This window comes from Mesoplodon densirostris, chromosome 2 (assembly GCF_025265405.1).
Source record: "Mesoplodon densirostris isolate mMesDen1 chromosome 2, mMesDen1 primary haplotype, whole genome shotgun sequence".
NCBI classification, from domain to species: domain Eukaryota; kingdom Metazoa; phylum Chordata; class Mammalia; order Artiodactyla; family Ziphiidae; genus Mesoplodon; species Mesoplodon densirostris.
In genome coordinates this window covers 17,423,257-17,451,241 of record NC_082662.1, presented here as the reverse complement: position 1 = coordinate 17,451,241, position 27,985 = coordinate 17,423,257, and the positions used below count along the sequence as shown (strand labels likewise).

The 27,985-nt window shown below is 53.6% G+C and overlaps 1 protein-coding gene across 2 annotated transcripts in view; it reads left to right on the top strand.

Annotated features, from left to right (window-relative positions):
- Positions 1-431: 431 nt before the first annotated feature.
- Positions 432-27,985, top strand: part of ECE1 (endothelin converting enzyme 1) — a 54,271-nt gene continuing 26,717 nt past the window's right edge. The window contains exons 1-6 of one of the 2 annotated variants that reach the window (XM_060080580.1): positions 432-511; positions 719-805; positions 8,709-8,850; positions 14,559-14,771; positions 25,584-25,705; positions 27,741-27,887. In XM_060080580.1, the coding sequence (XP_059936563.1) occupies positions 458-511; positions 719-805; positions 8,709-8,850; positions 14,559-14,771; positions 25,584-25,705; positions 27,741-27,887 (765 nt within the window). In that variant the 5' untranslated portion in view covers positions 432-457. The remainder of the gene's footprint in view (positions 512-718; positions 806-8,708; positions 8,851-14,558; positions 14,772-25,583; positions 25,706-27,740; positions 27,888-27,985) is intronic. The other variant, XM_060080588.1, reaches the window with a different exon arrangement.

Genomic DNA, 27,985 nt, shown 5'->3' with positions numbered 1-27,985 from the left:
TTTTTCCCCCAATCTTTCTAGCTCCAATGGGCAAGTCCGCTCTTGGGGCCCCTAAGGGACAATGGTGAGAGGAGCCTCTTTCTTGAGTGTTGTAGCCCAAATTAGGGGCACTTTCCTAATACCTGACTTTTGGTATCTGCCATAGAGGTTTATTTGAAGGGGAGCTTAATGTTTCTTCGAAGGAGGGGTTGCTGCGAGCCCCCTTCCTGACTGCTGGGGTAAGGCCCCTCCACCCCGAACCTCTGGGAAAGGGAGCAGCCTCCATCTCCCCAGGGACTCCGGCCCTGGGGTGGTCTCCCCCGCGCGGCCAGGGAGGGAACCGGAGCCGCGCCGATCAGGCCCCGCCCGCGAAGGTGGTGCGAAGCCCGGCCCAGCCTCACAGCCGGGCCCGCCCGGGCCAGACCCGCGGGCGTGCGGCGGCGGCGGCAGCGGGGATCCGGGCGTCGCGGAGGGCACCATGCGGAGCCTGTGGCCGCCGTGGCCGGTGGCCGCCGCGCTGTCGGCGCTGGGGGTGAGGCGCGGTGTTGCATAAGCGGGGAGGGGGGTGGCGGAGGGAGGCGGGAACCCCCCTCCCCCGCCGCGGGCCGGTCCGTGGGCCGGTCTCGGTGTCCTGGCCGGGGCGGGGCGCGGCAGCGGAGGCGGCGGGTGGCCGCTTCCCCATTCGGGCGTGAGAGCCATGGAGGCGCTAAGAGAGTCCGTGCTGCACTTGGCCTTGCAGATGTCGACCTACAAGCGGGCTACGCTGGACGAGGAGGATCTGGTGGACTCGCTCTCCGAGGGTGACGTGTACCCAAACCACCTGCAGGTAGGAGCCCGGGCCCTCTGTGAGCCCCTAGCCCAGGCCCACCAGGCAGTCGCGCTGGTGCCGCCCCCGCCCCGCCCCAATCCTACCAGCCGGGAGGGAGGGGGCCAGTGCCAGACCGGCAGCTCTGGGCTCCTTGTCGAAAAAGTCTTTCTGGATTAGTAGTGCCCCTGAGGCTCTGGACTCCCCCCACCGGTCTCCCCTCCCCAGCTCTGCACCTCCCCAAACCCTCCCGACCACCTGCTACTGGGGCTACAGGCCAGGTGGCAGAGTTGAAGCATCCTGTAGAGGTGAGCTGGTCCAGTTCTCTTTTCACAGAAGAGGCCGTCCCTGAGTACTGAGAGACCTGCCCAGGGTCACACAGCCCTTTACTGGCAGAGTCTAAAACTGTCCCACTTGTAGCATGGAAAGCCCTGGAATCCCATCAGTGCTCGGCCAGCTGGGGTGGTTGGTCACCCTGTCTGGTGGGCATTACCCCATTCTTCCTCTTTCCCCCCAGTCCCTGAGTCTGCTGGGGGTTGGAGCCCATCATCTGCTCTCCCTTTCCCTGCCCCTTTCAGCCTACTCAGGAAGCCCAATTCCTCCGCCACCCAGGGTCTGCCCCTGTGGGATTCCAATATGCCCACCGCCTCCCTGCCTGGTAGCAGACCAGTGAGTGTGGCTTCTTTCTGCGCTCTTCTTCCCCTGCGGGGCTGAGCTGGGACAGTCCTGACCAGGACCTCAGCCCTGGTTGGGTTTGGACTCAGGCAGGTGGGTGGGAGCGAGTTGGAAATATGAAGGATGCCTAAGGGGGCCCTGTGACCTGACTTCCGAAAAACCGGCTTAAAGAGAGGCTGGAGCAGCGGAGTCCAGGAGGACTTCTGCCAGGTTGACCACGGGGGGCATTGAGGAGAGTCTTGGGGCTGTCCAGTGAACTGACAACAAATCACAACGCCTCCGAAGGGCAAACTTAGGGTGTGTGGAAACTTAGGCTGCCAAGCTCAACCCTACTCAGGCTCTTAGAAGCTGGGATAATAATATTAGTAAAGGGAAACAGTGTTGATTGAGTCCCTCCTCCAGGCTGGCTAAATAGGCCCAGGGAGATCCAAACTCATGATCCCAAGTGGTCTGCCCACTGGAATAGAGCACCTTTACCTACATCATCCCACTTAACTTCAGGACCACCCCCATGAGCTATAGGGATTACTGTTCCCACTTACAGATGAGGAAACTGAGGCTCCAAAAGGGGAGACAATTGGCCTTAGGTCACAGAGCTAGAAATCTCGGAGTGAGAAATCAAACCCAGTCTGTCTAGACCCTCTATCCCATAGACCCTTCTTAAGAGGCTAAATCCAGCAGGAAATTAGATTGCTGTGGCAGGCACTTTTCCCTTTCCAAATCAAAACAGAATCTAATCAGCAATCTTTTTCAGTCTCATCTTTCACAGAAGGTTCTAAATATATCAGCACAGAAGCATTTCGGAATTCACAACAAAATAATATGCTGTGTTGTCATCATCATAACAGCAGCCCACGTGGGTATAGCCTTTTTTCAGGCCACAAAGTACATTCATCCGCCTGAGGCTGCCTGGCAGAGTGGAGGCAGCCCAGTCTCTGAAGCCGGGGGCCCAGCTTTGAATTTGACACCACTTGTGATCTTGGGTGAGCAGCTTAATCTCTTTAAGTCGCAATTCCCTCATCTGTAAAATGGAGTTAGAGAAAATGGGTGTAATGCATATTTCTGGGCCGGCTAGGATTCTTGGGTTTTTTTCTGGTCATGAGGTAAGGGCTCCTGTGGCTATGTTACACATGACAAAGCTGACTCTCAGAGAGGTTGGGGACATTCCTGTGGTCACACAGCTATCATGTGGTTGGAGTGCAAAGTGCCACTGGTTGGCAGTACACCAAACTGCCAAACTGGGTAAATCCCCCATTTTTACTACAGGAAAAGCCAAAAAGCTTGCCCCAAGGATTTGGAGGCATTTCTGTGGGTACCCAGCCTGGCTTTCCTTGAGACTCCCCGACTTCCCTAAAGCAAACATGAACTAGCTAACAATTGTTCTTCTAAGAGTCAAGAACCTATTTATCTCATCTTACAAAGCAGAGTTTTCTATTAATTTTATGTTTTTAATCATAGGGATTTTTTTTCCAATATAAAAACTTTGCATGCTCATTTGTGGAAAAAAAAAGAGTCAAGTATAAAAAAAGATTTACAAAGAAACAGTAACCCCACCACTCAGAGATAATCGCTTCTAGTTTTTCACATTTGCTTATATATATTTTAGAATATAGTTGAATATAGTTGTACTCACTCTAAGTACACAATATTTTGTCCTGCTTTTTTCATTTAATGCCACTTCATAAGCATTTTTCTATGTTGTTAAAAACTTCGAAAACATCAACTGTACCTCAATTTTTAAAAATACTTCCAGGGAATTCCCTGGTGCTCCAGTGGTTAGGACTCAGCGCTTTCACTGCCGAGTGCCCAAGTTTGATCCCTGGTTGGGGAACTAACATCCCGCAAGCCGTGTGGTGGGACCAAAAAAAAAAAAAATACAATAAAAAAATACTTCCAAAACATGCTGCCATTAAAAATCATAATACTTTACGGTACCAATGTATAAAAGTATATTTACTCAATCTGCTACAGTTGGACAGTAGGCCCAGTATCTCTAACACTGTGGGTGACCATTTTCTAGACTTTCGAATAATTTCCTGTGAGTGAGTGCTAGAAACGCAACTGCTCCCTCAATTTTAGGCTTTTTAAAATGGACCCAGTCCCCCCAAATCTCCCTCTCTTGACGGGCAGCTATTAAAAGCAGCTACTTGATTTTTCAAGGTTTGGAAGCCCATTGGTTCTCGGAACTTCAAAGTCGTCGATACCAACACTAGTAAATGAAAACTTGCATCTTTCAGCCAAACTTGCCACCTTTTTGCCTGAACATGCTGACAAAGTGCTGTATTTAGCTGGAGCAAATTTCTACCTGTACCTCACCTGAGAGGATTTTTCTTTCCCTTGATCTCGTATTTGAGGTACAAGTTAATTACAGTCATCTAAAATTAGTCACTGTGGACTGAGTACAGAATTGAAAGCCCCATCTCTAACACGGAGCCCCAGCTTCGCCTCTCATGGTCTCTGAGACCTGAAAACTACTCACTTAAACCGCTTTTTTTTGGCAAGATGGGGTTAATATTAATCCACCTCTCAGAGCTGTTGCAAAGCTTGAAATGAGACAATATAAGTGAAAGCACCATGTATAATGCACAGAAAATGCATTTGGTTGTTATCGGGATCATTATCAGAACTCACCAGGCATGATATCTCAGTGATGCCCTAAATATAGTAGCTTTGCCTCTGTTCTGCTCAAACTGGCTGCCTAGTCTCCCCACACCCCAGTGGCTCAAAGAGAAATAGCTAAAGATACACTTGCAGCCTAAACTGGGGAACAGAGGGCCACAACTGTTTACCAAAACCTTTGAAACTCATCTAGTTAATCCTAAAAATCATTTTTTTCAAGAAAAAGGAAAGCTGAGATATTTCATTCTTAGTGGTGGTTTTCTCATTTTTTCTACCCCCGCCCCCTGCCATGCACAGAGCTGTCTTTAGCAGGTGATTTCAGAGACAGTCCCACTGAGTGCTTTACAGAGACCTCTTTGCTTACCAGGAGACCCTTTCAGCTCTACCTGCCTGTTAGATCTTTATGCTCCTGGCCTTCGAGTTGTTCTGGGATCTGAGCTGATCAGAACTAGCACCTCATCCAGCTTCCTCATTTTAAAAATAGGTGACTGAGGTCCAGAGGCTGCCCAGGGACGCACGAGGGATCTTGATAAGTCAAGGCTGACCTTTGACTTCTCGGATTGGTGCCCTTTCTCCCGTGCCATTGTGTCATCAGCAGCTGGGTGTTTTCTCTGGGAAGCAAAGAGAGCTAGAAAGTGCTTCTTCTAAATACTAGACTTTGATCCTGTTTAGATATAAGGAGTCCCCTCCTTCCCAACAGGTACTACTATAAGCTGTTCTCAGTCATTGGAAAAGAGTCAGGCACAGGGGCAGAGGGGCAGGTAGGACTCAGGAAGGAAATGGGGAGGACAGGAGGGCATTATAGTTTCACTCTGGCCTGGCCCCAGTGGCCTCAGCCAGAAGCTCACCATATAGAAACTGTGCTAGAAGAAACTTCCCCAACCTAACACCCGGACGGAGGCAGGATATCACGCAGGGCCAGGCTGTCCTGGTCTGTCTGCTCTGAAAGGCTGACTTCAAGGCAGGCAGCCAGACCTCCCTGCCAGCCCTCACGGAGTGGTCTGGCCTTCGGGCTGCAGCGGGTGCGCTCCCTGCCAATCCTTTGGCCAGACTGATTCCTGTTCGCTGCTCCACTCAGCCCAGGTCGCTGGGGGGCCAGGCGGTGACTCAGGAAAAGACTCTGCCTTCCCTCTGGAGCCCCTGCTTCCTCTGAAAGCCAGGCTCCCCGCCCCTTCTGCTGGCTTGTCTCCTGGGCCCCGGGCGTGGTGTCCCATCCTCGCCTGCAGAACTCGTTCTTGCAGAACCTTGCCGAACCAGGCCCTCACTTCTGTAACCCAATATCTATCCCTCATCAGGGCTTTGTTCCCTTGGCTGTCCCCTGGGAACTCCTGAGCTGGACAGCTAGACGGTTCCTGCCTCGTTCCTCTCTCTTTCTCGTTCTCCAGCTCTGTTTCCTTCTCTGGCTCCCTCTCCACCTGTCTTGCGAGCGCATCCTTTCCTTTCTGTTTCATTCTCTCTCTGCCTCACACGACAGTCGCTAGGATGTTAAGCCTGCCAGTGAGCTGAGCGTTCACGGTCATCCTTACCCCATCTTCCAGACGTCAGCTCTGCGCCTTGACTGATGCCCCTTCCCTGTTACCTCTCCAGAGACCAAGAGGGCTGCCCGTCACTAACCCCCCGACCCTCCATGTCTCTGCAGACCCTTCTTTCATGATCAGCATGCCCTCCTTTCCAAAAGGCCGGCTCTGAAGGAGGCAAGGCGGGGACAAGAGGGGCTCAGAGAGGAGACAGCACGGAGCCAGGTAGCAGCTCAGACCCACAGCCCCGCCCCTGTCCGCTGCACCCAGGAGTTGGACAGGGTCTCCTGGAGAGGCCTCTTGATCCCGGCGCAGTCTCCCGGTGACTTCTCCTGCCACGGGAGGATGCCTCTGGATTTCTTCTGCCCTCAGACATGAGGCTTGTGCAGAAACCAAGAGGCCCGTCAACCTGGTAGTTCAAGTCGAGCAAAGAATAGTACAGAGGCTAAAAACCCTATTTTCAAATTCCGTTTGCCATTTCTGCCTAGAAATATGAATTTTTAATTTAATTCTGACTTAATTCTATTTAAGTTTTGCAGTGAACACCATCTGTTTGTTTGACGTTAAACAATGAGGCTCAGCTCGGCTTGCGGCTCCTGGGGGGCAGCGTGGCCACTCGGCTGAGACTGTGGGTTTGGGAGGGACGTGGGTTTTCTCACGCTGTCTCCTCGCCCCACTTCCTGTGTTTCTTCTGGAGCTAGTACTCATACCTACTCTTAGGGATGTTGTGAAGATAGAATAGCATCATCTAGCAACAAAATAGAATGAACGTGATGCCAGGAGCATAGAAAGCCTTCAGACAATACCTGCCATGATTACTCTTCTTTTCCTTCCCTCCCTTTGTCTTTCATCCTCTCCCTTTTATTTCTTCTTTCTCTCCCTTTCACCTCCTCAGCTTCCCTGCACCTCGGTATTGCTCTGTCCACATAAGAGAGGGTTTTCTGCTTCCCCAGCCCTGACGGCTGTGATCCTTGGCCTCCGAGGGGACGGGGTACCTGTTACACCAAGATCGCTCCATCTCTTAGCTTTTCACCCCTCTCCCGCAACGAGCTGAGCCTTGGTAATGGGGGCACTGAGAGGCCCAGAGTGGGAGGCAGAAGGTGAGACCAGCTCAGGGGTCCAGGAAAAGTAAATGTCAGCATCCCCAGACAAGGCAAATCCTTTGGGGGGGGCCTCTGAAATACCGGTGCCCAGGGTAAACTGTGTGAGAGAATTGATGCCTCTGAAAAAGCACTTTATAAACGTCGATTGCTGTGAGCATGTCAGCATCGTCCCAAACCGTGTCTGCACCAGTAGCGTGGTCAGAATCTTCATGTCTCACGTTTTTAAAAAGGTTCTTAAGGGATTTCAGGAGGCGGCCCGCCCCGCCCCCGCCCCCCGCCTGACACAGCTGCTTCTGTGTCCGAGCCTCCCGGACCTCCACAGCATTGTCACCAAGCCTCAAGTTCCTTTTCTCCGTTATAGAACCCATCTTTTTTTTTTTTTTCCAGAAAAAGTTCTTGTCTTCCTCTTCCTCTAGAGCAGCAACCCCCAGTCATTTTCTGTTCACAAAATAGCCAGTGATGACCATGAGGCTGTTCAATGCCCTTCCCTAAGGTGACCAGCCTCAGATTCCCCAGGCGCCAGTGTGAGGCTCCCTGAAGGCTGTGACCTGCTCCTAGGGGCAGCCGTCCCCTCAGCTGTTGGGGGGCACTCGCAGGTCAGAGGCTGGGTCTCCTCATCTCCCCTGATGTCACCCCCTTCACCTCCTGGCAGGCTGTGGATCTCCCTGCCTGCATGCCCGCTCCCCTCCAAGCCTTGCTCCTTCCACCTTGGCTTTTCCAAAGGGTGAATCTAACCGTATCCCTCCAGCCCTCAGGAGGAAGTCCCCAGTCTTTCACCTGGCTTACAGCACCCCTTAGGATCCAGGCCCCCCTTTTCCCTTCCCCTCCCCATTCACCTGGCCAGCTTCTCGTTATTCTTTAAGACCCAGCCCAGGCATCCCCACCTCTAGGAAGCCTTCCCAGATTGAACCTCTGCCCACCCCAGTCTGTTTCTTTATTTGCCTCTCTGCTGGGCAGTGAGCAGCTGAAAGCAAGGGAGTCTATCTTTTCCCCTCGGTCTTTCCAATGTGGCCCTGAGTTGGTGCTCGACTGTTGGCCACAATGTCACTAAACTGAACCCCACCTTCAGGGGACCCTTCCTGTCCCGCGGCCCTGGCTTTTGCAGGAAGCGCCTCGTAGAACAGAGGGGAGCCCCCAGCTGGCCTCGGCTCTGAGGGCCGGGCCGAGGACTCTGAGTGCTATAGACTGGTGGGCTCCTCCTCAGCCTGGAAGGCCCTGTCACGCCCTCCACTTCCTCCCATTGTACCTCCTTTCCTGTTTAGCTGGACTGTTAGGCTGAGGACATTTTTTCCTCCCTTTGAGGACCTGCTCCAATGGAGCTATTTCTCCATTGCATCTCCCCTGACATCTCCCAAGACTCTAATCTCTGACCCACAGGCGGGCTCTAGAATCAATACACTTGGGCTCAAATCCGAGCTCTACCCATTTAGCTATGTGATGAGAGGCAAGGGTCTCACCTCTCCGGACTTCGGTTTCCTCATTTGTAAAAAGAAACGAAGAACACAGCCCTCATGGGATTATGACGGTTTCGACAGCTCAGGCTGTCTGTGCCCCTGGGAAGTGTGCACTGGGGTTGTGTCATCAAGGGGGTTGTGTCACCCCCGGCCTGTTGAAGCTGCGGCTCTGAAGAGAGCCCAGCTGGATGTCTGCTGGATGCCTGCGCGTCCAAACATCCTGTTGTTTTTTGAACTCCTTACTGGAGAAACAGGGAAAAGCTGATCTTTTTTTTCCTTCTACCCGTATCAGGTGACACAAAAAACACAAGCCCAGCTGGGTTGACTGCTTGACTCTGATGTTTAGCAGAGAATCTGAGCTGCCGAGCAGTGTGCTGGTTCCTTTCCTGGATTAGGACTGATTCTGTGGGAACCAGACCACCCCTGAGGCAGGAGGGGACATCAGGCAGCCCCGATGTCTCCCCAGGGCTGGGTCCTTCCGTGGAGCCCCCTCCTCCTGGGTAGTGGGCGCCCTGGGCTCACGTTCTCCTCGCCCCGCCTGTCTCCTTCCCTACAGGTGAACTTCCGAAGCCCCCGGAGTGGCCAGAGGTGCTGGGCCGCCCGGACCCAGCTGGAGAAGCGGCTGGTGGTGCTGGTGGCGCTTCTGGCGGCAGGAATGGTGGCCTGCTTGGCAGCGCTAGGCGTCCAGTACCGGACAAGTAGGTGCCCCCGTGTTGCGTGATGGGCTTCACTCACTCCGGCCCCGGGCTCTGTCCACTTGTGTAAGGGGGCTTCCCCGCTCAAGCCAGGACTGGCCTCCGAGGCCAAGGAGAGAGCTGGGTCTGGAGGCTGGGGTTACTGCAACAGACCAAGACCTGGGAGCTGGGCAGATGGGTGATGTTAAGGTTTTGGGGTCAGAAGGACGTGAGTTCAAATCCTGGCCTGGCAACTTATTGTCCATGGGACCCTGGACAAGTCACTCAATCTCTCAGAGCCTGTGTCTTCTCTACTTTAAATGGAAAAAATAATGCTCAGTTTGGGGATGTCTCTGAGGATTCGAGATGATGTCTATCACATACCTGGTGCCCAATAGGCCTTCTCTAGCCTTAGCTCCAGGCACTGTTATTGTTAGGATGTGGGCTGGTTCGACACACGGGCTGGCCCTGTCCTCCATCCCTAGTTCCAGCAAAATAGCAATAATGGCTTCCGTTTGCTGAATACTTTCCATGTACCGAATACCAGGCCTCTCCTTTACGGATGTAATCTCACTGCCTCCTCCCAGCAGCCCTGTGAGGTGTGGTTGCTTCTGGCCCTGTCTTCCACACAAGGAAACCGAGGCAGTGGCGCGAAGTAACTTGCCCAAGGTCATGTGGCTAGTGTGAGAGGGAGTGGAGTTCAACCGTGGGCTGGCGGGCCCCAGAGCTCAGGCTTTGTAATTCACGGTGCACCCCAGTGTCCTTCTGTGAGCCAGGGACCTTTGTGTGCCTCTGTCGTCTCATTTCTCTGTCCTACCTTGTATATGATCAGACCCCACTTCAATCCCACTGTCAGCGGCCTGAGGCTGGTTCTCTGTGTCTGGCTGAGTATATGTAGCAAGTGCCTTACACAGAATCAATGATCCATAAGCTCTTATGGACCTGGAAAGGGCAGATCCAAGTTAACAATAAGGATGGGAGTCCAGTCAATTCCAGGATCTCTCCCCTGGGCCCCAAGATCCAGCTCTCTGACGACAGTAGGCCACCTGGTTGAGTAGCCTCTGGGGCTTTGCCAAGAGTTTAACCCCATCAACTTGGTCACCTGGTACTCATCCCATCAGAGCGATCGTGAACCTTCACAGGATCGGGGAACATCAACTGCAGGTTTTGTTGAACCTTCTCCACTGTGAATTTGCTGGCCTGCGTGGGTGGCCATGCTGCACTAGGATGAGGAAGGGATTTGGGGGCCTGGAGGGAGGGCAGGACTTCATCTGAGTCATCCTTACATCCCTCCTGGATCAAGCACTCATTCATTCATTCATTCATTCATTATACCTTCCACAAACATTTAATGAGAACTTAATCTGTGTCAGGTGCCTAAGTGGTTCCTAAGAATCGCTTAATTGTTTAACTGACTGTTTAATGATTTGTAGATTTTTACCAAATGCGCCTAGCACAGCAGGTGATTAATGCATATCTGATTAATTAATTAATGATTTCTTAACCATATGTGCTTAGCATAGTGCCTGCATGCCATAGATGTGCAGATACTTTGCAAAATGAATAAGTAAATGATTGAATGAACAAAGAGCAAGAAGGAGGACTAAGTGGGAACAGCCTTTCTCTACTGATCACCCTAGTCCTGCAGCTGCCACACCACAAGGCATGTGGGATCTTAGTTCCCCGACCAGGGATCGAACAGGCACCCACTGCATTGGAAGCGTGGAGCCTTAACCACTGGACCACCAGGGAAGCCCTGCTGCAGTCACCATCTTGCTTCATCCTAAATCAGGTTTAGTTCAGAACACCCTGCCGGGAAGTACAGGCCCTAGCCAGCCTCGTCTGCCCAGCTCTTGGCCCTGTGAATGGGGAGCAGGCTAGATTCCAGCAGGCAGTATTGCCCTGAGATTGCCCCTAGGAGTTCCCAGGCTGGTTCTCCATCAGGAACCAGAAGGGAGCCCCCAAGACCTGGCTTCTAATGATTGGGCCCCAAACACTTCTGTCATTGCCAGGTGGGGCCCACAGGGAGGAATCCTGCTTCTGTCTGTTCATTCCACCTCGGGGCTGCAGAAGGGTTTTCCCCAGGCTGGACCTGGGTGAGGGGAGTTCTTCCCCCAGGGTGGAGCTGGGCCGGGGATCCGGTGACCCTTGAGCCAATTCATGTGTCTTTATTGGCTGCCTGGGCCTGGGAAAGCAGTGGCCTCCCCAGATATTGACAATAACCTCATTACCCAGCAGCAGGTGCTGGCTGGCATCAGCCACATCTGTGCAAACATCAGTCAATGCAAATTCTGATGATTCTGAAAGACTCACCTTTAAGTTATGTCTGGGCACTTAAATACATATTTATCCACCTTCCTGCTGCACCATCCTTTCCAGAAACTTACAGATGCTTTGCAAGCAGTGGCAGCAAAACAAACGATAAATTCTCTGGAAAATATTCTGAAGTGTCTTACTTAGTATCGAGACCAGGCACCATCCAGACGAGTGTCTGTGAGCTAGATCTGGGACCTACTCCACGGATCATGCACGTCCTAAAGAGAAGAAATATTTTCTGCATCCACAGGTGGTGACCAAGGGCTGGACAAAGCTCTTTTATTCACTCAGCCATTCATTCATTCAACAAACATGTATTGGACAGCTGCTAGGTGCCAAGTTCAATGCTGGGCAAAGGAACTATAAATGCAAGTAAGATGCTGGCTCTACCCTCAGGCTCCTATTCTAGTGGGGGATGTAGACAAGGAGACGGCCATGACATAGCATGGTCTGTGCTCAGATAGCGGACACCCAGGCAGCCAAGGGGCCCAGAGAAGGATGAGGGTGTGGGAAGTTTTTTCCGAGGAGAGGGAGCCTGAGCTGAGTTTTGAAGGTGTTGACAGGAGATTAGGGGGGCCTGGAAACCATGAATTAATTAATCAAATGTACATTAAACACCTGCTAGGCCAAGGATAGTTGGTAAAGCATCTACAAGCCAGTCATAGTTAAATAATCAAGTGATTATTGCTTAAGTACCACCTGGGTACCTTGCAGTGTGCCTAGCAGATTAGGTGCTTAGTGAAGAACTCAAGCCTCTCAGACTGATTCCTGGGGGCTGGCTTCTTGTTTTGTTTTAAAACCAAGTCCCCCTATGATAACTACAAATACCTCTCTCTCTCTCTGACACACACACGCGCACACACACACACACATACATTCTGATGTGTCTTGCTCCCTGAGGGTCACCCTCTTAACAGCTGGCTTCTGGGTTTTCCCACCAGCCAAGTATTTGTCAAGCTTTACTTCCTGCAGTTTGTTGTATAAAAACAATAGGTATTCTTTTCCTTTTCCAAATATGAAGTTATATCATAATAGTGAATAGGCTCTTTCAAACTACACAGAAATTCTTTCCCCCCACCCCCTGCCCCCAAAGATTCTGGTACATTCCCTTAGTCGGGAAGTGGGGCATGCGACTCAAAGATCTCATTTAGAGATATTTTAAATGCTGCCATGTCCCCTACCATTTCCTTTCTCTATTTCTATGCCTAAGGGCCCAATAATCTTTCATTGTTGTACGGTCATCTCAAAACAAGTAATTACCTCAACATAGAGTCACCCTGATTTTTGTGCGGTTGTGCGACTGTTCTGAGCCCTTTGTCAGCCTTCAGGACTTTGGGTTTGTCATCAGATGTTAATAAGCACACAGGCTGCCCAGCCCCAGCTGGCATTGTGTCTCCGAGTGAGAGGAAGACCACCCTGCCAGCCCATGCATTCTCTTCTGGTCTCTGAGGATTGGCCTGGGAACACTGGACCCTAAGACTCCAGGGAGCTGAGCCCCCCGCCCAGCCATGAGATCATCATCACCATGAAACTGGTTCTACTGTTCTTCCTCATCTCCAGATGGAGAAACCGACCCTCAAGAGAGACGAGGCCCCTTGCGCGAGGCCAGAAGCAGAAAGCTGGGATTTGAACCCAGGTCTAAGAAACAGCCCCTGACGCCTGCCCTACTGCTTTCCTCCCTGTGCAGTGGGGAACTGAACGCGCCAGAAGGGCTGCAGCAGCCCCGGGCATCACTGGCCAAGGGGTGGTGAGGGAAAGGGGGAGAACCCCGGCCTTGGCGTTGCCAAAGCAGCCTGGAGTGGGGTCAGCCTGGGCGCTCCCACACCACAGAGTGACCTTGTTCCGTTCACTTGCTCAGAGCCTCGGCGTCCTCATCCCACAATGGGGGTGTCGGCCCCATATCAGGAAACGGTCCCTCGTTGCCGGTCAGCTTGGGTCAACAGGCGGTGCGGCTGGGCCTGTGTGCTTAGTCACAAGCCTCCATCTCCTGCAGTCGGCTTCATCTCGTCACCTGGGGCTGGGCCACGGCTAAGGCTGCCCACCGTTTGCCTCCTTTGCTTGAGCCCACCGACCAACGGCCCCCTCCTCTTGCCTCTGCCCCATGTCCTGGGAGAACCGGCTCAAAGGAAGCTGGTTCCTCTGCTCGCTGTGTTTTGGGGGCACTTGGAGGATGTGGCAGCCCTGCACACTGCCCACCTGTGCCAGCTCCCATCCCTCCTCATGGCAGCGCCTGACAGATGGGGCTGCCCTGCCTCCTGGGCCAGTCCTTACCGGGAGGGCTCCCTTCCAGGCCCATAGCAGGCATAGCAGAGAGAGGCTGGGGTTCAAACCCCAGTGGCCACTGAGCAGGGTACTTCGTCTCTCTGTGCCCCAGTTTCCTCATATGTAAAGGTGGCCTTAAGCAAAGTGATCTCTTAGGGTTGTTCCATTTTTGTTTTTTTGAAGATTCAGTGAGATAACTCTGCTGCCTTGTACTCAGTGGGAATGATTTTTCATAGTTGCTTCTATCCCTAAGACTCTTTCCTTCTTCCTGAGTCCTGGCAGCACCGTATTGTCTGCATCACCCATTTGGCATGGACTGAATATCCTCGGTCTATGTTGGTAGAATAAATGACAGACATTTCTCCTACTGTCGTCTTTTTACTTTTCTTGTATAATGTGTGTATCTCCAACTAAATTATTAACTCTTGGAGGAAAGGACTATGCCTTTTATATCCCCCCCACCACACACACACCACACACACACACACACACCATACACACACCACACACACACCATACACCACACACACCACACACCACACACACCACACACACACACCACACACCATACACACCACACACACGTGACACACACCACACACACACGCACCACACACCACACACCACACATACCACACACACACCACACATACCACACACACACCACACACACACCATACATACCACACACACACCACACACACACCACACACACACACATCACACACCACACATACACACCACACACACACACACATTCTGCAAAGAACCTGGAAGATACTCAGTAATTATTTTGTTGAATAAAGGAATGCATGAATGAGCAAATAAATTTGTTGAACATCAGGGAATAATTTAAAAATCAATGAATATTGTGGAAGGAAGGACTGATTAAAAGAAGCACCTTGGTTCAGGGTAATTTTTAAAGCCGTAGAAAGGATTTTAGGCAGCTAGACAGAAGTCTGTTTTACACATCAGGAGATGGTAAATCTGAAATCTTTTCTCTGTAGTGGTCTAGTGACTGTCCAGTTCAAAATCTGTTTGGTCAGGGCTGGGGTGGGGCATGGAACCCCAGTGCCCCAGGCCACCTGCACTATATTCCCATAGGCTCTTCCGTGCCTTCCCTTCACTGGCCTCTTGTCCTTGACCCCTGCCAGGAACCCCCTCGGTGTGCCTAAGTGAGGCCTGCATCTCGGTGACCAGCTCCATCTTGAGCTCCATGGACCCTACGGTGGACCCCTGCCAGGACTTCTTCACCTATGCCTGTGGCGGCTGGATCAAAGCCAACCCCGTGCCTGATGGCCACTCACGCTGGGGGACCTTCAGCAACCTCTGGGAACACAACCAAGCCATCATCAAGCACCTCCTCGGTAAGCACCCAGCAGCGGGACCAGTGGACGGGCTGCAGAGGACGGCTGTCCGCTGGACCTACCTGGCCAGGCCCGGTTGAAGGAAGAGCTTGGCAGGATGGGGAGACGAAGGGCTGTGGAGTAGGTGAGACTGGGTTAAATGTCTGCCCCATCGTTCGGTGCGTGATCCTGAGCAAGTTACTCATCTCTGAGCCTTACTTTCTTCATCTGTGAGAACAGGATTAATAATACCCAAACTGCAGAGGTTCGAGAACTAGTGAGCACATGTGTGAAGCATTAATGTGGTATGTGTGGCATGTAGTAGGTGCACAAGAACTGGTAGCTGTGGTCATTGCTCTTCTGGCTTTAAGCTGTTCCTTAGGTTTTTGACTAGTACTGACTGTGAGTTTTGCAAGTTATGAGCAAAAGGAATGAACGCTGAGCGCACTAGATCAGATTTTAAGGTTGTGAGCTGATCAAAGTTCCAATAACGGTTTTATCTGAGAGTTATTCATTGTAGGCAGAAGTCTTCCTTGGCCTCATGGTAATCGAGCTTGTGTGATAAGCCATCTAACCAAAGTTCTTCTCTTTATACCTTGTTAGACCTTCAGCACCTCTAGTTGACCTTGTTGTTGGTTGTTTCATCCTCAGGTTAGAACCCCGTGTTGGTCTTGTTTGAAGTTGTATCTTTAGTTCATGTCCGTTGAATTAACATCTGCCCGTTGGGTGCTTCTCCATGTGGAATCAAAACACCCTGTGCTGTAACTTCTAGAGGTCCCGACTTAAACCCTTCAGGGCCGAGACTTTCACCATACCTGTCTCCTGCTGACCCCTGCCCCATCCTGGGACCCTAAATGCTGGGAGAGGCTAGATCATGAAAAGCCAGTCAATTAATCCATCAATGACAGAACTTAGATTTGACAAATACTTATTCAGTTTAAAAAAAAAAAAGCATATTGATACTCAAAAGTAGGTAAATTGAAGAAGATACCTAAAAGTGGGCAGATCTTCCCAAAGGGACAGAAACCTTCCCACGAGATAAGAAAAGAGTCTAATTTGATGATTATGAATTTCAGGCAACTGTGTCTTTAAGACGAAAGTGGAAATAAGCAAACTAGGTTAAGGAGACCTTTGCTTGTTTTCCCCACCTCAGCCCCAGGGGGCATGGCTGCTGCAGGGTGAAGCCCACCCACCACTTCTTGGCCCCCAGCAGCTGCTGGGCAGCGCCCCCTGGCAGCCCCCTGCTTGTCTCCCTGAGGGACAGAGCCCGGTGGTGTGTGAAGGCCGGGCTGAGGGAACCCCGTATGTCAGGAGCAGCAAAGCCCCCTGTGTGCTTTATGCTACCGAGTGCCCTTGCAAGGGGACCCAGCCTTTTATTTCAGAACTAAAGGCAAATATGTCTGTGGTAGCCAGACCGGAACTCAGGGATGTCCCTTCCCCAGTACCTAAAGACACAGCCAGGGACTGCGCAGGGACCATCAACCAAAGCAGGAGAACAGTCCAGATAGGATAATGAGATGGGCTAGTGCCTCTGCTTCAGTCACCAGGACCTGCGTTCAAGTCCTGGTTCTGCCACTTACTGTGTGACCTTGGGTCAGTTACATAACCTCTCTGGGCTCTTGTCTCATCAGTACAATGGGAACCATGCCTCCTCCAGGTTTGGAAAATTAAATGGGAAAATATCTTTAAAGCGCTTTACCTGGGCCAGGTGTATTGTGGTGGCTGCTGTCTGTGTTGGTTTTACTATTGTTATTTACCCTTGACCTTTGCCCAGTACTTTTCAGTTTACAGAGCTCTTTTGTAGATATCACCCTATGTGACCCTGTAGGGTAGGAGCTAGGAAACTGTTGCTCACCTCGCTTGATAGACGAGGAAACTGAAGTCCAGAGAGCTCCTCAAGACACGCTAGCAGATGGCAGAGCTGGGACTGCCTGACTCCTGGTCACGTGTCCTTTCCCTGTCCCACACCACCTCCACCAGGTGCCAGGGGCAGTACGGCTCCCTGCCCATCTTGTTGGGGAGAGCCTTCAGGAAGCACGGGGCTCTGAGAGTCTGAAGGAAAGAAGGAAAGAGGCTGGCATTTGCTGAGTGTCTGCTATGTGCCGTGCTCTGTACCAGGCTCATCATATCCACTGCCTCCTTAATCCTCACAGCTACCCTGGGACTTAGGAACTGTGGTTCCCATTTTATGGCTGAGGAACCTGAGAAAAGTTAAGCTTGCCAAGGACACCCTGCCAGTCCAGGATGAAGAGGGACTCCAGCCAGGGGAAGGAGTTAGCACCCAGAGGGGATGGGGGAGAAAGGCGGACGGGCCCTCTAACTCCCCAGTCAGGTCCAGAACTGCCCCTTGTGTAGGACCCCCATGGGTCCTGATCCTGCTGGTTCTAGGAGGATCTTGGGTCTTATCAGGAAGACCTTGGGTCTAGGCCAGGACCGAGCGCATCCCCCTCCCCTACCCCGCTGGCAGCAGTCCTGGGCTCTGGCCTTACATCCCCCCTGTCCCTGAGGGTCAAGGTATGGGTGGGGGAGTGCACTGATCCAGGCACGGAGCAGCCAGAACCCTGACCCCCGGGGCCGGGGCCCGGTGGTATCAGGAGCGAGCCCTAGCATGCTAGCTTATCACGTGTGGCCTTGGACGAGTGACCCAGCTTCTCTACAACTTAGTTTCACTATCTGTGAAATGGGAATAATGGTGCCATCTAACACTCAAGGTTACTCGGGGTATTGTCTCACTGTGATGGGTCAGAGTGCTTAGCACAGAGTCTGGCACCCAGTAGGTGCTCGGCAGAGTAGGACTGCCCTTCTCGGTGGTGGTGGATGAGCTCCAGCCCAGACATCTCCCTACAAGCTGTGTGACTACAGAGAGGCTGCTCAGCCTGCCTCAGCCCTTCACCTATGAAGTGGGAACTAACTCCAAGCATTGGCAGGTGTGTTCTAAGGATTAATTGGGTGGTTGAAGAAAGAGTAATTATTGCTTATTTTATTTCTTATAGAAGCACTGATAGAGCCTCTTATCAGGAAAGGAGGGATAGGGTGTATCCATGACCGTGCTGGGTTGTTTACTTGTATTATTTTATTCACGCCATGGAGTATATGCCCATTTTACAGATGAGACTCACAAATACAAAGGAAACATATTTCCTAGGAAATGATGGAGCTGGAATTCAGTCCCAGACCTGTGAGGCCTCAGACCTGTATTCTTTCTTTACTGATTCTGCTGTGCGCACAGAGGTCACAGAGCAGCCCACGAGTATGGTTTGCCAACCTCCTTTCCCCCAAGGCTGCTCGATATTGTTCTCCAGGCCAGGCGAGACCTGTCCGAGTCCTGATGAACACAGTAGTTGGGGTCACCTCATGTCGTAGTGACCGAGAGCTTCCCCACAAGGCATATCCTGGCATCCCCTCTCCCCGGGCTCACTCCCGGAAACCAGTCTGGATACAGCGCCTCACTTATGGGCCTTGATACCTGGGACTCTGGTACCTGGAAACTCCCGAAGAGGCAGGAAGTAGGTGAGTGGGTGACCAAAATATGCAGGAGTGTGGGCCAGTGCATTCTTGGGCTTAAGGCCAGGCTGGTTTCAGCGCCCCTAAGACAAAGGGGTCAGCCAGCAGGCCTCAGGAGGGAGCTGGAGCTGGCGGGGATTGGAGCACACAAGAGGGCCCCTGCTGTCCAGGCTGGCCTGGGGAGCGGCTTCTCTAGGAGAAGAAGGACAATTCAGAGGCCAGTAAGGACTGTGTCAGCTGGCCAGACAGGACAGCTATTACCATCAGCTTGCAGTGTGACCCTGGGCAAGCCACTTCTTTCTGTGAACAGTGAGTTTACTCTGGCGCCCTCAGAGGAAATCCAGGCAGATCTGTAGCAGGTGGGTTGAACTGGGCCAAGTGCCACCGTGGCGTGTTCTGGCTGCCTGCTGGCTGGAGGGGGGTGACCTCAGCTGCATGAGACACAGATGCCTCTCCCAAAAGACACTCTGCCATCCACCCAAGCTGCCAGCTTGGGCTGTCTTCGTAGGCTTTGGGGAGACAAGAGTGTCCTCACTTCATCAGAGGAAAGATACAGCTTGACCCGTCACCCCTTAGGCTGGGCCTTGCCTTAGGCTTTCCAGCTTGTGCTTTTAGCACAGACTGTTCTGCCATCTGGAATACCTCCCAGTCCTTCAAGACTTTTGTCAAACCTGCTTCTCCCGTTATGCCTTCTGTGGATACCCAAGGGCCTCTCCGGGCTTGAGCTACAGTTATATTTTGTATACTTGTCATATTTACTACATTTTATATTCTAAGATTAATCATGCAAAAAAAATTGATGCCTGCTTGTTGTAACAATTCAAGTAACACAGATTCCATAAAGAAAAAGTTAGTGGTTTCCCTTTCTTCTCCTCCTGACACCAGTCTCCCTGAGAAATACAAATAGAATCATCCCAGTAGCATTAAATTTGTCCATGTCAGTGACTTGGCAGTTAATCATGGCACCCTGTGACATCTCTTCTATTTTCATTTTGATCTGTTTTTCCAATATTTACTGTCTAATGTAGTTTCATCTTCCTGTACACATTGGAAGTTCTACAGACAAGCTCTGCATCTGAAATGCTTTCTATCCAATATCACGCCTGCAGAAGCAGGCCTTTCTTTTTCTTTCATGCTTGGGGAGTGGTGAGATGGACTGACTGATAAATTGATCCAAGGATGGGAGTGGGTATCCAGGGCTTCTTAGGGGTGGCTGGACTGCTTCAGATCTACCTCTGGTTTTCCAAGCCAACCTGCAGAAGAGGAAAGGGAAGCAGAGAGAGCTTAGGCCTTTGCTCTGGCCTCAGCCACTCACTGGTGTGACCTTGGACCGGTTACCCAGCTTCTTGCCTATAAATTGCACCCACTGGTGGAAACGGCTGTGACAAGATACACACATGCAGCCATACCCACACACAGAGGAAGTAGCTCGTTTTCTCCGGGAGGCTTAAAAATGCGTGGGTTCAGGGCTTCCGTGGTGGCACAGTGGTTGAGAGTCCGCCTGCCGCTGCAGGGGACGTGGGTTCGTGCCCCGGTCTGGGAAGATCCCACATGCCGCGGAGCGCCTGGGCCCGTGAGCCACGGCCACTTAGCCTGCGCGTCCGGAGCCTGTGCTCTGCAATGGGAGAGGCCACAACAGTGAGAGACCCGCGTACCGAAGAAAAAAAAAAAAAAAAAAAAGCGTGGGTTCAAATTCCGGCGTGCCGCCCATTAACTCTGCCTCCATAGGCGAGTTCCTTCGTCTCCCTGGACCTCGTTTTCCTTCTGTATGAAACGGGGTGAGCCTATCCACCTCAGGGTGTCAGTGTGGTGATGAAAAGATCCCAGCACACAGCCTAACGGGCAGTAGTCACCAGTAAATGGGAATGATCTTATCATGATTTTTGTTCTTTTACAGAAAAAGGCACTGCCTGATCAGCTCCCCCTCTGACCCTCACCGGATGGGGCTCCTGAGGCCTGTGACTGTCAGAATTGTGTCTGTGGTTTTATCTAAAACAAACGCTGGTCCTGCCCTGATGTGGAGTTGGGGCCCCACAGGTTCCTGGCCAGCCGGTCTGGCTGCAGCACGGGTTGGGGAGGGCGGTGGCAGTGCCACAGAATCCCAGGAGCCCCCAGCTCTGTAGCCTCCCAGCTGCTGGAGCGTTTGTTTCCTCCCCAGGACTGATGTGGGAAGTGGTGTTCCAATCAAAACTCCCAGAGGAAGAAGCGGGCCGATTAAATCGTATGCTATCTTTCCTCTCTGGGACTTTGGGGAAGTGACTGAGGAAGTTTCTGGAATTTGGGGTCCCTAAAAGGAAGTACCCAGGCAGTTGGGAGTCCTATCATCTGGTCCTGGGCTGCCAAATTGTTTCCAGACCACTGGGGCCCTGGAAGTGCCACCATCTCAAAAATGTGGCCCCCTGCTGGGTCCTGGATCCCACCCTGTCCATTCCTCCTAGGTTGCTCCCTACTCTGAAAAGTAAGCACGGTCGGGGGTGTCTTAAAGGAAACCAAGCTTTTCCTCAGGAGAAAATTAACTGTGCCTGACTTCACCCTAACACCCAGCCTCCTCCCTCAGGCTGAAGTGATGGATGCCTTTCTCTGTGGCATGGCCAGACACGCCTTCATTCATTCTCTCAACAGTTACATACTGTCCACTAACTGTGGGCCAGCATCCCTAGGTGCCTAGGATCCTGTGAGGAATAACAGTCTTTTTTGTGTGTGGAACTTACATTCTCACAGGGGAGACAGACAATAAACAAATAAATGAGTTAATAGATACCATGGTTGTGAACAGTTAGGGCCTTGAAAAAATCAAGTAGGATGCAGGGCCAGAGAAGGGAGAGGTCATGGTAGCCACGGTGATCTGGAAGGATGGGCCTGCAGAGAAGGGGACATTTGAGCAGAAGCTTGAATTAAGGGAGAGAACAGACCACAAGGATGGGAGGGGAAGAGTGTGGCCGGCAGGAGGAACAGTGAGCACGGTGGCCCTGGGGCAGGAGCATGGAATCGAGAGGGGAGGAACAGAAGACAGGCCAGAGCTGACAGCCAGGAGGTGGCAGGGCCCAGATCATCCAGGACAGTGTCTCTCAACCTTTTTTAATGACTGCTTCCTCCCTAAAATTTTAATACCACGGATATACTGTATGCTTGTTTCTGTACTGTATATATGCATAAAAAGAATAAGATGTTTCTGGGGACTTCCCTGGCGGTCCAGTGGTTAAGACCCCACACTTCCACTGCAGGGGGCATGGGTTCAATCCCTGGTCGGGGAACTAAGATCCGGCATGCAGTGCGGTGCGGCCAAAAAAAAAAAGAGTAAGATGTTTCTGCCATCCAAGAACTAATTCTCTCCCCGCCTTTAGGAGCAATATTGCCCCAGTTGAGAATGCATGCTATAGGGCCTTCTAGGCAATTTGAAGGAATGTGTATACTCCAGTGCCTATTTGAACTGAAAGTATTCAAGACAACAGCTCTATAAACTACCCCCAGGGTTCCACTTGGATGTTTAATAGACATCTCAAACTTAAAACATCTAAAACCGAACTGCTTATTCCAGTCCCCGAGCCTACCTCCATCCCCAGTTTCTGCATCTTAGCACCCCCTTGCTCAGGCCGAGGAAGCCTGGCAGCATCTTTTTTTTTTTCTTTTTGCGGTATGTGGGCTTCTCACTGTTGTGGCCTCTCCCGTTGCGAAGCACAGGCTCCGGATGCGCAGGCCCAGCGGCCATGGCTCACGGGCCCAGCCGCTCCGCGGCATATGGGATCCTCCCAGACCGGGGCACGAACCCGTGTCCCCTGCATCGGCAGGCGGACTCCTAACCACTGCGCCACCAGGGAGGCCCAGCATCTTGACTCCTGTTTCTCTCACGTTCCCCCTGCTTCTCACCCCTTCTGTGCTGTCACCCTGGCCCAAGCCCCCCACCATCACTCTATCGCTCATCTGGTCTGTTGCAGCGGCCTCTTAACTGGCCATCTTGCTTCGGCTCCTGTCCCCCAAGGAGCCTGCCAGGTAGTAGGTGCCCTGTGAGTGAGGAGGAAGGAGAGGGGGTGGAGAATGTGCCATGGGTTGTCCCGATGGGCACAGGAGCCAGAGGGCGGCGGTGGGGCAGTGGAGGAGCTTTACCTGCTCCTGGGGCTCCTGCCCCAGTCAGCGTCAGCGTGAGAAGCTGGGGTGAACGAGGGGGAGGACACATGCTAACCCCTGGTGGGGCTCCCACTCCTGTCTCTTCCTGCCCCGCCTGCCTCACTTCCTCCCCGTGCAAGCCTCCAGCGGTACTGGGCTCATCACCCTCTCATCCCCCAGATAGAGCGTCCTTCCTCATCAGAAGCAGATCCTGAGCTCTGTTCTTTCATCAAGCGTCGCTGAGGGCCGCCGTGTGCCCGCCGGTGCTGGGAGAACAGGGGCGACTAGGACGTGGACTAGTGAGCAAGGCAGCCCCAGCACAGCCCGCACGGCCACTCCACATGCACCTCATCCTTCATCCCCAGGGCTCCGGCAGGGAGTTCCCAGGCCTCCCCCTGCCATCCTCTCCAGGCCCCCTGGACTTTGTCCTTATAGCAGTCACCCCACGTGTAATCAGATGCCTTGCGATGCTCGCACTGCTGTCCGCCTGGCCGCCAGGCTGGCCCCGTGCGGGCAGACCCGTGGCCGCGGTGCCTGCTGCCTCCCCACACCCAGCCCGGCAGCCTCCAAACCTGCAGAACTGACTAAACATCTGTGGGAAAACAAGCGGAGGTAACAGCCAGGGTGTGGAGCTGAGAGGAAGCAAGTTTGACCTTGACAGTGAAGGAGAGAGGGAGGCGATGCATTCCCCCTCCTCTCAGCGGTCATATGGGGCTTGTGTACAGGTGTCGGGAAACGGGGGTTCCACCTGGAACTCTCTGCAATCAACACAGCCGGGCTGTTCCTTGGGAGTCTTTCTTTGGGCCTCTTATCTTGGTGGCCTTGGGGCCATGGAGGAGGGAGATGCTAGGCCCTTTCGTGGGCCAGAGCACACAGAACACGCCTCCCCTGACACTGGCCTGGCACTTCAGGGTCATGGCCAGAGTCAGATGCTGCTTCTGGAGCCTGGTGAGCAGTGATGATTCTTCAAAAGCCTAGGTGATATAGCTGATTCACTTTGTTATACAGCAGAAACTAACACACCATCGTAAAGCGATTATACTCCAATAAAGATGTGGAAAAGAAAGAAAGAGAGAGAGAGAGGGAGAGAGGGAGGGAGGGAGAGAGAGAGAGAGGGAGAGAGGGAGGGAGGGAGGGAAAGAGAGAGAGAGAGAAAGAAAGAGAAAGAAAGAGAAAGAAAGAAGGAAAAGGAAGGAAGGAAGGAAAGAAAGAAAGCCTAGCTGCTGGGGGGCGGGTGTTGTCACAGAAACGAGGCCCCTGGGAGGGGTTTTGCTTTCCCTCATGTTGTGCTTCCTGAGTCTGAGAAGCAGGGCGAAGTTCAGCTCTCCCCACGTCTGCGCTCCCCCTCCAGAAGGCTCTTCTCATGCTCCAGGAGGACACTCGGGTGTTTCCAGGGCTCAGCAGTGGCTGCCTGTGGTCTCCAGGGCTGTGTGTGCCCTCCACAGACCCTCGGCACGCAGGCCCCTGGACCTCTGTCTCTGTATCTCCCTTCAACTAGCCCCAGGCTTGTCCCATCCCCTGTTGAGGGCTGTCACCCTGACTGCAGCAAGACGGGGGCTGCTGCTCTCTGACCATTGACACCCGTGATGCTGTTCATGGTAAGAACTGGGGGGCACAGGAGCTCTCGGGAGATGAGGGGCTGATGGGAAAGCTAACTCGGCTGGTCAGGAAGTGACTCCAGCCCTCCTGAAACAGGCTACACCGAACATTGCTTTTCTCCCGTGCCCTGTTATGCTTCCTTGCTTTTCCTCATACTGTCCACTGCCCCCAAACCCAGTACCCTTTCCCCTCATTTCTACCTGGTGGGTAACTTTTCATCTTTCAGAACCAGCTCAAATTGTAGAACATCCTCTGGAGAAACGCCCCACCCCCAACCCCTCCCCACTCCACCAAAGGGCGTGACTTTTCTCTGGGTTCCAGAACCATTTGCGTTAGTCAAAGCACTGTCTTGTCTTGAGGTCATATCTTTGCATGTATGTGTCACCATTTGACCACGAGCTCCCTGGAGGCAGGAGCGGGTCTTACTCGTGTCCATAAAACCTAGTGGCCAGCCCAGTGCCTGGCACCCAGTAGGTGCTCAGTGTTGAGGCCCTTCGTGAATGAACCTCTCGGGAGAAGCTTCATAGGCAAGATGGCCTCTGAGGGGCCTTGAAGGCTGAGTGGGGTTTGACAGTATCCTATGCAGAAGGCCAGGGGGAGCTTTTTCTTCATGTGTTTACTTGTTTGTTACTTGTGTCCTCACACTGGAAAGGAAGCTCCGTGGAGACAGGGACGTTGTCTTTTGTGTCCCCAAAGCTGGTACAGAGCCTAACACAGAGCGAGCAGCTAGTACCCACTTAGTGAATGAATGGGTAAAGCTCTGCCGGAAAAGGAAGCAAAGGAAGGGGTTTCGGGGTCCAGGAGGGATGAGAATGAAATGAGGAAAAGTGGCCAGAGCAGTGAGGAGTTCCCCAAGGCGGGCGGGAGTGGAGGGAACCAGGGGCCCAGCGGGCTGGGGGTCTGGAGCAGGGCTCTGAGAGAAAGGCAGATCCTCTGTGCCCTGGCTGCAGACGGGACACTGCCCCCACTTGTGCCCGTGCAGGAGCGTGGCCTCAGCAGGTGGCATCCCGGCCAGGGCACCAAGGACAAGGAGAAGGGACAGAGGCTCCCGGGTGTCCCGGTGTCAGGGACTGAGATGCTGCTTGTGGGGGATGGGAAGGGACATGGCAAAGGGCCTCTGAGTCAGCTCTGTCTGATGAACATGGCCGGCCCCTCTGAGGAAGAAGCGGAGAGTCAGTTTGTAATGAACGAGGCCTTAAAGCTTCCACCCAAGCCCTGTCTTTAGCACAAGAAAGGTTCTCTGGGATCTGGAAAAAAAAAACAGACAGGTCTCTGTCCCACACACCGGGTGGGGGTGTCTGGGTCACACGCTAGCCAGCAGGGAAAGCAGAATGTCCTCCCGTTGGGTGGCCCGTGCTGCCAGGTCAGGGACACGTCTGAGAATCCATCCAACAGAGGGGGAGAAGCACAGTCTCCTCTCCTTAGCTGTGCTCAGTGAATGCGGAGCCCTCCAGTCTGCCCACGGCGGTCAGATGCCCACCGTGGCGGCTCCTCACCTGCACTCACAGGCCCAAGGCCCAGCTCTTGTCACAGCTGAGAACACCCAGGCTCCAAGGGGGACTCGCCCAGGGCCACACAGTGTGCAAATGGGGGTGTGTTGCAAACTGCTTTCCCTTGTCGTTCCAGAAAACTCCACGGCCAGTGTGAGTGAGGCAGAAAGGAAGGCCCAGGTATACTACCGTGCATGTATGAACGAAAGCAGGATTGAGGAGCTCAAGGCCAAACCCCTGATGGAGCTGATCGAGAAGGTGAACCCCTGTACCCCATCTCCTCCTGCCCCTGCCCCTTTCCCCCATCTCCTCCTGCCCCTGCCCCCTACCCCCATCTCCTCCTGCCCCTGCCCCCTGCCCCCCATCTCCTGCCCCTGCCCCCTACCCCCATCTCCTGCCCCTGCCCCCTACCCCCCATCTCCTGCCCCTGCCCCCTGCCCCCATCTCCTGCCCCTGCGCCCTGCCCCCATCTCCTCCTGCCCCTGCCCCCTGCCCCCCATCTCCTGCCCCTGCCCCCTACCCCCATCACCTCCTGCCCCTGCCCCCTACCCCCATCTCCTCCTGCCCCTGCCCCCCATCTCCTGCCCCTGCCCCCTGCCTCCCATCTCTTCCAGCCCCTGCCCCTCATCTCCTCCTGCCCCTGCCCCCTACCCCCACCTCCTCCTGCCCCTGCCCCCTGCCCCTCATCTCCTCCTGCCCCTGCCCCCTACCCCCATCTCCTCCTGCCCCTGCCCCCTACCCCCATCTCCTCCTGCCCCTGCCCCCTGCCCCCCATCTCCTGCCCCTGCCCCCTGCCCCCCATCTCCTCCTACCCCTGCCCCCTACCCCCATCTCCTGCCCCTGCCCCCTGCCCCCCATCCCCTCCTGCCCCTGCCCCCTGCCCCCCATCTCCTGCCCCTGCCACCAGCCTTTGCCCCTGGCTTCTGCCCCAGCTCTCAGCTGCCACCAGGGCCCAGCCACCTCACACCTCCAGCCACCTCGACCAGCTGGATCATGGAGTCTGTCTGTCTGCTGGCGTGTGTCAGGTTGTCTGAGTGTGTATATGTGTGTGTGCGTGCACATCTCTGTGTAGTTGGGAATGTCTGTATGTATTTGTGTGGGGCTGTCTGTCACATGTATGTGTCTCTGGGCATGTTGTGAGCGGGACAGGGGCCCTATTTACAGGGAAGATGTTTCTCTACGTTGCTGCTTCCATTTCCTCGGGGCATGTTTGTGTGTGAGGAGGGTTGTGTTCTGGAAGGACCAGCAGAAAGTCTGGGATCAGAAGCAGAGCCCTCCCCGTGAGGAGGGCCACGCTGACCCGGGCCCCCCGTCACCCTGAGCAGAATGAGTCTTCTTCCTGGGCACCTTCCAGTCAGCCTTGGATGGACTTGGGGGTCGGGGGGGCGCCCAAGGCTGGCCACACTGCCCAGTGCACACAGAAGGGTGGCTGTGGGTGTTTTCAGGGGAACTGCTGCTCCCCAGAGGCCCGCCTCCTAGGTGGGCTCAGGGGAGGCACTGCAGCAGGGTGGGGAGCTGTGGGCATCTGGGACGGGACAGCCCCTCCCTGCTGGCACAGGCCCCACATGCCAGCACGTGCCCAACCAGGGAAGACTGAGGAGATGAAAAGCATCCCACCTCGGAGAGAAACTCTGGTAGACCTTAACTCACCAACCTTTTAAAGAATAAGGACCCTTTTTTTTATAGGCACAATTGAATTTCTGCTTTAATAGGAATTACATTCATGTGATTGAGTACGCAAAAGTGAACAGAGTACAGGAAAATTCTCTTTCCCATCCCCATCCCCAGCTACCTAGGGAGCAGCCACCATATGTTTTCATGACTGGTCAGAAACCCCTCATGAAGACAGACCAGGGACTTCCCTGGCGGTCCAGTGGTTAGGACTCTGTGCTTCCACTGCAGGGGGCGTGGGTTCAATCCCTGGTCAGAGAACTAAGATCCCACAAGCTGCACAGCATGGCACGTCCAAAAGAAAAAGAGAGAGAGAGAGAGGAAGGAGGGAAAGGAGGGATGGAGGGAAGAAGAGAGAGAGAGAGAGAGGAAGGAAGGAGGGAAAGGAGGGAGGGAGGGAGGAAGAGAGAGAGAGAGAGGGAGGAAGGAAGGGAGGGGAGGGGAGGGGGGAGGGAAGGAGGAAGGGAGAGAGGGGGAGGGCCTTTTCATTTACTCCTGAGGCTCAGAGAGGTCAGAGGACTGCAGAGGGTCACAGAGCAAGTCAGCCGCAGAGTCAGAATCCACACCCGGTCTCCCCCGACCCCGCCTCATCCCCTCCCCGGCCCCCCCTCCCTCCCCACAGCTCGGGGGTTGGAACATCACAGGGCCCTGGGACAAGGACAACTTCCAGGGCACGCTGCAGGTGGTGACGTCCCACTACCGCACCTCGCCCTTCTTCTCCGTCTACGTCAGCGCCGACTCTAAGAACTCCAGCAGCAATGTGATCCAGGTGAGGGGCCTGGAGGCCGGGGGGGGGAGAGGGCCGGGCCTGACCTCAGGGCCTGTTTTGAGTTTAGCAAGTGGACCTGCCCTTGGGCGACAGGCTTC